The following is a 12,300-nucleotide window of genomic DNA, read 5'->3' as shown; positions in this document are numbered from 1 at the left end:
TCTCGGTGTAGATGGTGCACTTATTTATCTTGCTAATGCTAACAAAAGTGGTGCAGATCGTATTGGTAATGCAGATGCAGGTTATTTATCCGATACCCATAAAGCTCGATTTCAAACCGGCAAGCAGGGAGTGCATATGATTGAGATCAGTGATTCATTCGAGAAACATGTGGGTTGGAATGTGATAAAAGACCCACAATATTATACGGAGACAATGTTTCATGCATAGCACTATTAAAGGGAGGATTTATAAAAGGAGATAGAACGAAGAACATTTCACCAGAATTATTCTACATACATGATCTTCAGGAAAATTGTGACATTGATGTGCATCAAATTAGTTCAAGTGACAATCCAGCAGATTGTCTTTACCAACATCAATTTTTGAGAATATGGTATACAAGATTGGAATGCGGAGACTCAAATATTTGAAATAAGGTTTTCTTCAGGGGGAGTAAAATGCGCGATGTACTCTTTTTCCCTTACTAAGGTTTTTCCCACAGGGTTTTCCTTATAAGGTTTTTAATGAGGCAACCAACAATGCGTATTACTAAATATGTGTACTCTTTTTCCTTCACTAGGATTTTTTTCCACGTGGTTTTTCCTAGTAAGGTTTTAATGAGACACATTATCTTTTAATGAACATCCAAGGGGGAGTGTTATAAATATATTATATTATGGATGTTCATTTAGTACTCCGTTGTAAATAAACTTCCTGAAGATGCTTATCCATATGGGACTCCGCCGTAAATGTTTATCTATTTAAGTACTCTATTGGAAATAAGCTTCCTGAAGAAGCTTATCACTTCGATACCCGGTTATGGATAAACATTACCCCCGGTAGAAGATTATCCATATCGAGTATAATAAGCTTATCCTTTCAGTACCCAGTTATGGATAAACATTACCCTGGTAGAAGATTATCCATACCGGGTATAATAAACTTATCCTTTCAGTACCCAGTTATGGATAAACATTACCCCGGTAGAAGATTATTCATACCGGGTATAATAAGTTTATCCTTTCAGTACCCAGTTATGGATAAACATTATCCCCGGTAGAAGATTATCCATATCGGGTATAATAAGCTTATCCTTTCAGTACCCAGTTATGGATAAACACTACCCCGGTAGAAGATTATCCATATCGGATATAATAAGTTTATCCTTTCAGTACTCCGTTATGGATAAACATTGCTCTCAATAGAAGATTATTCATATCTGATATAGTAGCATCTTACACAGCAGCTTCATTTCTTCTATAAATAGAAGGGATTTCAATTCATTATGTAAGTCAGTTTGAATTCGAATAATATATCAGTTTCTCTCTATACTTGTCTTTACTTTACGATCTTTATTTATAACATGAATTTCTTTTTTTATGGACTAATTTGGGAATTGAAATAGTAGCAAGAGTAGTAGTCGTGTGTAGTGTAACGAAATAACCGGTGAGACTATTTGACCTTCTTCTCTTCCTTCCTCTTTCCCCTCCCTTCTCCATTAACGTCAGCCATACAAAATTTACAACCCCCCACCCCAACCCTACCACTCTTTTTTCTATATTTAGTCGACTCTCCTCTTCACCATCCAATTTATCGTAGACTTCTCATCTTCAACTTTCCCACTTTGCCTTCTTCACTGCACATAATCTTAACTTTCTTGATACATACAGCAAATTCAGCTTTTGAAAAATCAATAAAGGTTAGTTCTTGGATTCAATCTTTCCTTTTCTTGGTTACTTCGCAAATTGTTGGATGTTCTTGATTGATTAAGTTAGCTTTGTTGGTTGGTGGATTTTGTTTTTTCTGGTTTGTCATGTTATAGGCCAGATTTGCCAGATACGGTTTGACATTCGCTAAATTGAAAATCAAATGCTGAAACTATCTGTATTTCACGGAAAAGCTTTGTTTTTTGTAGCAATATCTGTGGTAGAAAATAAGGGTTGGAAAATGACAAATTAGACGCTATTGAGGTGAAATGGTCTAATTTAATCCAGCTTTATTTATTGAGTTATTGTATTGTCATGGGTTGGCTATTCATTCAACTCTATCTAGGGTCAAATTAATGGACAAGCCACCAATTTATTCATATTTTGTTGTTGTTATGTTCTATGTTGTTCTTGGCTTTTGCTTTCTATGTTTAAGCTTTGAAGTTCTTAAGATGTGATGTGATGTGCTACTAGTTGGCCTGCTGAATAGGAAAATTTGGCTATCCAATAGCTTTTAACTTAAATGGAGAGATAGGAGTAGTGCGGATTCGTATAGCCGCTTGCTTAGGATTGAAGTCTAGTTGTTTGTAAAATGCAATTGCTTGTTACCTTCTGGTCCATTCAGGAATATTATGTACTCTGAAACAACAACAACAACAACAACAACAACAACCCAGTGTAATCCCACAAGTGGGGTCTGGGGAGGGTAATATGTACGCAGACCTTACCTTTACCCCGAGGGGCAGAGAGGCTGTTTCCAGGAGACCCTCGGCTCAAAGAGGCAACAAGAGACACTATATTAGTACTATCAATAGACTCATAATAAAACAACATAAAGTACCATAAAATCCATAACATAACATAAATACCATAAAAAACAAAGTAACAGCAATATAAGAGATATAGGAAATACGAGAAAGATGTAAGGTATTAATACACAGAAGATAAAGCCCATCATCAGTAGTTGATCAATAGCATCCTAAGACTAATTCCTAACTGGCTAGTCTCACTCTAGTGCGCTGTAAAAAAGACATCACAATTTCCCCTAACCTACAACCTTAATGCTCGATCTCCACAATTCCCTGTTTAGGGCCATGTCCTCAGTAACCCTAAGTCGCGCCATATCCTGCCTGATCACCTCTCCCCAATACTTCTTAGTCTAGGGTAAGCTAAGGAGGAGCGGTGTTCGCCCTTTTCTATATTTTTCCTCTGTGATTCTTTTACTTGAAATGGCACTTGTTTTTGCTACCTGATTATTCTCAACTCTATCATTGCCTTTGTGGAGTTCCCTCCCTGGAGAAAATAAAGAAACTGTAGGATTTAGTATTAACTAGCTCCTAGGTTCTCCCGAGCTGCATTACTTGTCTAAACATTCTAGAGTTGGCCATGGCATAACGGAGTTTCTTAAGCATTTTTTTACATCACAAAGACATCTCATTTCCTGTAAAGAGTAGCTTGTGTTGTTATTGGCTGCAGAAGTTCTTAACAAATAGTAGTACATTAATCTTTTGGTTACGTTGACTTGTTTTCAGGCAAAAATGATGTATGGGCAAACAATAGCTGACTCAGGAGGAGAAATCAAAATAAGTTTTGGCTATCACTGCACAGATGATTCGGGTGACGAATCAGACAGTATTCACAACTGCCATGGAATTAAACTTCAAAGAGCCAACAATTCCTTCTCTTGCTTGTCCGGTGCGGCTTTAAGTGCCAATGCCACACTAGCTAACACAAATATTTGCAATGGCTTGTTTGAAGCTGAGATACTTCCAGCCTTGGATTCACCTACTTCTTTCCGCCGGATTCCCTCTTCACCGTCTTTCTCAAGATTGGATTTATTGTCATCTTCTTTCCAGAGCAATTTGTCAATCTTGAGTGGTAGTCCATCCTCTCCACGTGAGCTACCTGGCGACGATTTATTTTCATTGAGGTCAATGAGTGCTCCTCCCAGAAGTGAAGGTTTCCTTAATGCAACAGAAGTTAAAATTGCAGGCGGTGCAGCAGGTGAAGATAGAGTTCAGGCTGTTTGTTCTGAAGAGAATGGGTCACTTTTCTGCGGCATATATGATGGCTTTAATGGAAGAGATGCAGCTGACTATCTGGCCGGTACATTATATGAAACAATTGGAAATCACCTCAATTTATTGGATTGGGAAATAGGACAGGAGTCTGGTAAACTTTCTGACCGTTTGGGTTTATGTGGAAGCCTTCACGATGCCATTCAAGATGGCAAATCTAGCATTAATCAGGGATTATATGTTGATCGCTTTGCGGAAGTGGAAAAATCATGTGACTCATTTAAGCAGAAGGTACTTAAGAGCCTCGAACAAGCTCTTTTTCAAGCTGAGAACGATTTCCTCCATATGGTTGAACAGGAAATGGATGACCGCCCGGACTTGGTATCCATTGGATGCTGTGTTTTAGCTGTGCTTCTCCTCGGGAAAAACATGTATGTGCTCAACGTAGGTGATAGTCGAGCTGTATTGACAACACAATGTAACGATGAAGTGTTGCAGGCTGTGCAGCTGACCGCTTGCCATAGTGTTGATGATGAATCCGAAAGAACTCGACTACTAAAGGATCACCCTGATGATCCCAAAACTATCGTGGCTGGAAAAGTCAAGGGAAAGCTAAAGGTTACTCGGGCACTTGGAGTAGGTTATTTGAAAAAGGTACAACTTCAGATTTGTTTACTTTAGTCAGTTTGCACTTACCTTGCTATTCTTAATACTAGAAGTATCTGTCCATGTTTACAGAGGCAAAGCCTTTTTTTGCTCTCTTATCGAGATCAATTGCTCTATTATCTCAAAGAAAATCAGTTTTGGTTATAATCAATACAGATATCAGCAGAGGCGGATCCATAATTTAAACTCCATGGGTTCAATCTTTAAAGTTCTTACCATTGAACCCATTGTATTTTTAAAAGTATGTTTTCATATCTACTATTTATTGCAATGAACTTTTATACATAAATTTATGCTCCGCGTCATAAGTTATGGATTCAGTTGAAACCGGTGTCAGAAGACTAGATCCGCCTCTGGATATCAGAGATTTTGTTACCTTAGTGACTATATTGGTACAATCTTTTTTGTCCTGCTTACCTATCAAAATAAGGTTTAACAATTCATTGTTTTTTTGCAGAAATCAATGAACGATGCTTTGATGGGAATTCTTCGAGTCCGTAATCTGATCAGTCCACCATATGTTTCTGTGCAACCACATATGACTGTACACGAAATCTCAAGTTCAGATCAGTTTGTTGTGCTTGGAAGTGATGGTTTATTTGACTTCTTCAGCAATGATGAGGTTGTTAAACTTGTCCATTCTTATATCCTACGTCACCCTTCTGGTGATCCAGCCAAATTTCTAGTGGAGCAGCTTGTGATGCGAGCAGCAGATTGTGCAGGTACAATTTCGTGGCGCTGCATCACTTTTCTGTCCCCATCCCACCACATTAACTTTCTTTTCCTGGCTCTTTTTGAATTTAATCCTATAATAAAATCTATTAGACTACTATTTCGTCCGTCAGCACTTTTGGTTGCATCCTCATTGGTTTAACAAAGTCAATGAATCCAGATAATCTTAGAGAAGAAACATAACTGGTTGCAGACTAAGCACTTTTTTAAGCTCTAGTCGTTATTAAAGTGAGATCAGCAGAAGAATAGAATATACTAAGGTGTTTCCGCGTCCCATTTGCATTTTCTTGATGAGCTAATCATTGAGGATATATAAAATTGTGGATATTTCTACTAAATAAATATGAATAAATTTTCCCTCAATTTGCAGGATTTAGTAGGGAAGAGTTGATGAGCATACCAGCTGGTAGGAGAAGGAAATATCATGATGATATAACAGCCATTGTAATAATCCTTGGAATGAACAAACGCACCTCAAAAGCATCAACATGCATATGAGTTTGTCGATTTGAAGAAATTTTCTTGCCTTTTTATTTTTCCTTTTTCTTTTTGGTCCCTAATGTGAGGGAAAAATAGAAGGGGAGTGAATTATTTTACTTGTAGTAATAGTGTTTATGTTTTTTCATTAATTTTTGGATTTGTTAAACTTAAGACCTTCTTCCTGACCTTAGTTATGTACAGAATGTTTCTCATTTTCATGAATGCATGAAAATGATGGATTTTCCTTAAACAGATAAGAATTAGTTCTCATTACTCTCTCCTTCCCGCTTACACCCCACCTCCTTCTACACAACCCCCACCCACCCACCCAAAAAAAATCTCTAACTTCTCATTGATATGTTTGTGTTGTGCGCGCAAATTGACTTTGAACACCAATATTATCAAAAGAAGATATTTGTCTTTTTGGGCGTCGGGGGGTTTCTACAAGCGCCGTGAAATTAGTGTGTTAAAGTATGGGCATTATTGACTTGAGTGTCGGATGAGATTTGACAATTTTGAAAATTACAAGACAAAGGCTTGATCAAGAAGGTAAAATATTTAAAAGAATATTTGTTTAGATAGAGGAATATGAGAGGGAGTCACATTCATTTAGCTAAAATAAATATGCTTTGATTTGATTCCCTTTTTCTAAGGTTAAGAATCATATTGCTCATTATCAATGGCTGAAGAAGGCTCATCTTCCTTTTCCTTTCTTTTTTTATTTTGAAATGATTCTTCTTGTTGGGGCTAACTTTGTAGCTTCTCGACCTTTCGAGCATTGAAAAGTGTCTTATCAAAATATTTTGTCAACTATGTGGTGGTAAGCATTAAAATTTTAACGAATTTAAATCGATAAAATAATATGGACTATATTTTAAATATGCTAGTCCAAATAAATATTATGGGCTAATATAATTGAATTAATTGTATAAGTCCACTATATATGGATTAAATAAATAAGTCTTAATCCATTGGGCTAGCCCATTTAATTAGGCTAAAATGATGGGCCCACTTCATTAAGCCCAAGATGACATCTTCCTAGAGGTTCAGTTTGATGTCACGTGTCAAATGACGTGGTGCACCAAGTCAAACGGAAAAGCCAATATGATCATGCCACGTGTCAAAATGACAAGCCATGCCAAGTCACACTAAAAGGCCAATGAAATCGTGCCACGTGTGTAAGTGACATGTTCTGGCCAATCAAATGCGGTCATATCACACTTCAATTTGATTGGTAGGAAAGAGTTTGTTCTTATTATAACTCCTCTCTTCCACAACTATAAATAGGGGTCTTCATAACTCAGAAAAGACACCAGAAGTTATAACAAGAAGCAAGAGAGAGCTCGTGGATTAAACGCCGCAAATTTCTCTACAAGTTTCAAGCTTCAAGCAATCAAGTTCAAGTTCAAGAAATCAAGTTCAAGCTCAAGAACGAAGAACAATTCAAGTGTTCAAGATCAAGAACGAAGTCAAACCAAATACAAGGCGTTCAAGATCAAGGCTACTTGTTCGTGATACAATTCGTGGCAACAATCAAAGTGTTCGCGACGGATAAATCAAATTCAAATTCAAGATCAAACTCAGAGGCCCTTGAATTTATACTAGAAAAGTAGAATCAGAGGAATCATAGAGATTGTAACACTCAAATATTCGAAATAAAATACTACGATTGTTGCAATATTTTTCGGTCTTGATTTTATTTTCTTGACAATTTATTGTCTACAAATTCTCGCATGCCCAGTGGGACTATATCTACCTCTCATCTCAACTTTCAATCACCAAAGTCCAAGAACATTGAAATGGCTTCAAAGAAAATCAACTCCAGATCAACATCCACCAAGGCTGCTAACTCCAGGTTCTATGCTGATGTGGAAATCATCCTCGATGTTACTTTTGGAAGCTTCAGACAAGTTACGAGGAGCAAAGCAAGCTATTTAGGACAACAAGCACCCCAAGTGTCGTCCGCATCAACCCCTATTTTCGGATCTTCATCCTCAAAAGGAGCACGATCTTCCACAAATGCATCTGAAGGAGGAAGCGATGTTGCTGAAAAGATCAAAAAAACTCTTGCTCTCCTTGACCTCTCCAGATCCAAGCACTCTGCTGTGAAGGAAGATGATGATGCTTCAAGTGATGGATCCTCCCCACTTACACCACATAGTGTGAACCAATTAAGGATCAATCTACGTGAAATCCATGCTACTCTCCGTCGTCCACGACAATCATGCAAGCCATGGTGACAAACACTTCATCTATGGAGGAGCAGTTGGCAAACTTGACGGAAGTAATCGCTGGCTTGACCAAATGCATGCAAAATCAAGAGGCTAGAATTGACAAGCTAACAGACAGGGTGAGAATCTTGATGGAAGAAGAATCTATTCATGCACCCGTAAAACTCCCAAAAGTCCAAGAGATTGATCCTCCCCCAAGACAAGCAACATCCACTAAGGCTATCCATGTCTCATTTGAAGGGATGACTCCAATCGATCAATTGAAGGAGTTCATTGAAGGAACCATTAAGAACAAATATGAAGTTGCTGCGAAATCCTCCCTTACATATGCAAAGCCGTACACTGCAAGGGTCGATATGTTGAAGATGTCTGCTAGCTATCAACCTCCAAAGTTTCAACAGTTTGATGGTAAAGGTAACTCAAAGCAACATGTGGCGCACTTCGTTGAGACATGCAACAATGCTAGGACTTAAGGAGATTACCTCATCAAGCAGTTTGTTCGCTCATTAAAAAGAAATGTTTTTGATTAGTACACGGACCTCGAGGCTGGATATGTTGATAACTGGGATCAACTAGAGCAAGAATTCCTCAATCACTTTTATAGCACAAGACGCACTGTGAGTATGATAGAGCTTACAAATACTCGTCAACGAAAGGGGGAACCAGTTATCGACTTTATCAATCGTTGGAGGAATGCAAGCCTCAACTGCAAAGACATGCTTAGTGAAGCTTCAGGCATAGAGATGTGCATCCAAAGCATGCATTGGGGATTGCGCTACATCTTGCAAGGTATCAAGCCTGGCATATTTGACGAACTTGCAACTCGTGCCCATGACATGGAATTGAGCATGGCCTCCGCTGGAAATGAAAGGCTGCCCATCTATGAACCTCGCAAAGGGAATGACAAGCAAGAAGTCAGGAAGTGGGGCAAGTTCATACCCAAGTCTGAAAGAAAAGAAGCTATGAATGTCAATACGACACCTATAAAGTTCACGACTAAGGTGAGCAAGAAGCAGAGTATGAAATCCACTTATTTTCAAGACAAGCCAAGTGGAAAGTTGAATCTAAAAGAAATGCAGGAGAAAGAGTACCCATTCCTGGATTCTGATGTGCCAGCCATTTTCGAAGAACTCCTCGAGTTAACTCTTTGACCAAATGAAGCTGGGAAAACGAATGACCCAAATTACTGCAAATATCGCCGACTTGTAAGCCACCCTCTGGAGAAGTGTTTTGTCTTCAAGGATAAAGTTATGGACTTGGCCCGTGAAAAGAAGATCGTGCTTGAAGATGAGAAAGCAAGCTCAAACCAAGTCTCTATAACCTTTGGCTCATTCAGTCTAGATGAGTTATGCAGTTTAAAAGGAATCAAAAATGAAGAATTACTGGTGAACAACAAAGTTGAAGACCGGTCAACCTGATGATGATGAAGGTTGGACGTTGGTGACTCGTCGTAGGTGCCACAAAAGAATCCCACGAAAAGAATCAATAGAACAACCAACAAGGAAGATGATGGTAAAAAGACCAACGAAAAAGAATCCAGTTAGGCATTTGAAGAAAGCAAAAGTGGAGATGCACCATTCTCAAAAGCCACGAAATCCAGTGACCTTGGATGAGTTTTTACCAAGATGGTTCCGCACGAAGATTTCCCATGAGGGCATTGATGCCTCTTGTTGCCATGCTGACAAAGGGGAAGAAAAGAGTGATGACCTACCATTGGCACCATCTTCGGAAAAGCTCATTGAGTCCACTTCTCAAGAAGTTAATGCTTGTGAGGAAAAAGTCACGTGCACAAATGACGATATTCTGTTAGGTGACACTCTTCATAACTACCTATTGTACATAGTTGGCTATATGCGTGATGAAAGGGTAAATCGAATTTTGGTTGACGGGGGATCCTCTGTGAAAAATTTGCCAATTCGCACAATAAAAAAACTTGGTATTCCCATGAACGAACTCTCAGAAAGTCGTGTGATGATCCAAGGTTTCAACCAAGGGGGAAAGATCCATAGGTGCGATCAGGCTGGAAATCACCATTGAAGATATGCAATCTAGTGCATGGCTACATGTGATCGATGCAAAGACTTCATACAACGTCTTGCTTGGGAGGCCTTGGATACATGAGAACAAAGTGGTTACATCTACCTACCATCAATGTTTGAAATAATATGAGGGTGAAGTCGAGAAGAAGATAGTTGCTAATGATGAGCCATTCACCGAGGCTGAGTCACACTTCACCGATGCAAAGTTCTACTTGAAGAACCGCATTATGAAGGAGACAAAAGTTCATGGTGGCATGAAAAGAAAGAATGACAAGCCCATAACTAAAAGAGCTGAGGTGACTATTGGTAAAACCAAAGCTATTACTGAGGAGGTACACGCCAATGTGAATAAATCTCATAAAAGGGGTATTGCATCTTATGGCAAGAAAGTAAGTCGTGCGCTCCAATATGTCTATAAAGGGAATAAAGATGAAGGTGAATCATCTAATCTCCAAGCTAACATACTAAAGGATTTAACTCTTCCGGTCAAATGAATTGAGGTAGTAAAGTCATCCTCAATGCCGTTTGCAGGGTCTGTGGCCCAAAATCATTTGCAGAATATGGCACTCCCTACAAAGCGAACAAATGAAGGTTTTGTTCCTAGCGCTTACAGGCTATTTGCAAAAGTTGGATATAATCCTAATGAGCCATCAAAGTTAGGGAAGCTACCATCAGAAACTGCAACGAGACAACCACTTGAAGGTTTGGGATACAAGCAATCGTCACCAGTGCGCATCTCAATAAGAAGGGTGAATAGTAATTAAATCATTGTAGAAGACGAATCAGCCGCTTCTAACATGCCTTCTGTTTTTGAACGACTTGGAAAATCAACTGTGAGAACTTCCGTATTTGAGAGATTGGGTCCATTAAAGAAGGGGAACAAGTTCCAGAGAAATTTTCAAAGCATAAGAACACCCGCTCCACCCAAAATCCAGAAGATCTCTAATGATTTCAAAAGTTTGGTTCCTTCAAGAATAAGGCGACAAACAAAACTTGTGGTTTCATGTAAAGAAGTACTAAAGGTAAAGCCATATACTGTGGTCTACACTAAGGAACGTGACGAAGATGAAGAAATTGTAGGTTCTTCGTATCATGTCACTGTATAAGGCAAGAATGGTGTTCCGTCTTCAATGGAGAATAATGCAGAATTGGAGCATGTTTCACCGTGTTATCACATATCCTTCAACGATGGGGACCCTAAGATGAAGATGTGAAAGATGCTCCACCTGAACTTGAAGAAGGAGTGAAGACGACAGTTGATGCCTTAAAAGAAGTCAACCTTGGCACTGATGAAGAGCCAAGACCCACCTACCTAAGTGTTTTACTAGAAGCTGATGAAGAGAGCACTTATATTGAGTTACTCAAGGAGTTCAGGGACGTCTTCGCTTGAAGTTACAAAGAGATTTCTGGCTTGGACCCGAAAGTAGCAGTCCATCACCTTGTAGTCAAAAATGGTGTTCGCCCTGTTAAACAAGCTCAAAGGCGTTTTAGGCCGGATTTGGTTCCCTTGATTGAAACAGAAGTTAACAAACTCATCGACGTTGGCTTTATTCGTGAATTTAAATACCCAACATGGGTTTCAAGTATTGTCCCTGTAAGGAAGAAAAATGGCCAGATTCGAGTGTGCAATGACTTTAGGGATCTTAACAATGCGTGTCCGAAAGATGAGTTATCGCTTCCCATTCCAGAACTGATGATCGATGCTACTACTGGGTACGAGGCAATGTCATTTATGGACGGTTCATCGGTTTATAACCAAATATGCATGGCACCAAAAGATGAAGAGCTTAGTGCATTCCGTACCCTACAGGGTATTTATTGCTACAAGGTAATGCTTTTTGGCTTGAAGAACACTGGTGCTACTTACCAAAGGGCTATGCAGAATATTTTCGACGATCTTCTCCACAAGAACGTCGAATGCTATGTTGACAAATTGGTGGTAAAATCAATAGAGAAGGGTGACCACTTGAAGGACTTGAGGATGGTATTTGAATTGCTCCGGAAGCACCAACTTAGGATGAATCCATTGAAATGTGCCTTTGGAGTTACTTCTGGAAAGATCCTTGGTTTCATTGTCTGACATCGAGGGATCGAAATTGATCAAGCCAAAGTGGATGCCATTTTGAAAATGCCTGAGCCTCGGGATATCCATGAATTGAAAAGTCTGCAAGGAAAGTTAGCGTACCTTAGAAGATTCATCTCGAACCTAGCTAGGAGGTGTCAACCATTTAGTCTCCTTATAAAGAAAGGCGTCCCTTTCAAATGGGACCAAGCGTGCAATAATGCATTTGAGAGCATTAAATCCTACTTGATGAAGCCTCTAGTTTTAGCAGCCTCTATACTTGGAAAGCTGCTTTTCAACACAAGAAAGGTTTGTTGGAGCGCTACTGGCCCAAGAAAATAGTGAAGGGAAAGAAAACTCCATTT

At 39.1% G+C, this 12,300-nt stretch overlaps 1 protein-coding gene across 1 annotated transcript; it reads left to right on the top strand.

The window, feature by feature from the left end:
• The first annotated feature begins 1,428 nt into the window (after nt 1-1,428).
• On the top strand, nt 1,429-5,876 carry LOC104231267 (probable protein phosphatase 2C 40). The gene is made up of 4 exons (XM_009784232.2): nt 1,429-1,700; nt 3,240-4,379; nt 4,849-5,113; nt 5,494-5,876. Exons 2-4 carry the CDS (start codon nt 3,246-3,248, stop codon nt 5,619-5,621), a joined length of 1,527 nt encoding a protein of 508 aa, XP_009782534.1. The 5' UTR covers nt 1,429-1,700; nt 3,240-3,245; the 3' UTR covers nt 5,622-5,876.
• The last annotated feature ends 6,424 nt before the right edge of the window (nt 5,877-12,300 follow it).

The sequence above is a fragment of the Nicotiana sylvestris genome, chromosome 1 (genome assembly GCF_000393655.2).
Source record: "Nicotiana sylvestris chromosome 1, ASM39365v2, whole genome shotgun sequence".
Classification (NCBI taxonomy): Eukaryota; Viridiplantae; Streptophyta; class Magnoliopsida; order Solanales; family Solanaceae; genus Nicotiana; species Nicotiana sylvestris.
This window is presented reverse-complemented; position numbering and strand designations above follow the sequence as displayed.

What these genes read in the sequence shown, in the direction of transcription:
- LOC104231267 (XM_009784232.2), top strand. Translation starts at nt 3,246, where the DNA reads ATGATGTATGGGCAAACAATAGCTGACTCAGGAGGAGAAATCAAAATA. An exon ending in GAGTAGGTTATTTGAAAAAG is followed by an intron (nt 4,380 to 4,848) that starts GTACAACTTCAG and finishes GTTTTTTTGCAG; the next exon opens with AAATCAATGAACGATGCTTT. An exon ending in GCGAGCAGCAGATTGTGCAG is followed by an intron (nt 5,114 to 5,493) that starts GTACAATTTCGT and finishes CTCAATTTGCAG; the next exon opens with GATTTAGTAGGGAAGAGTTG.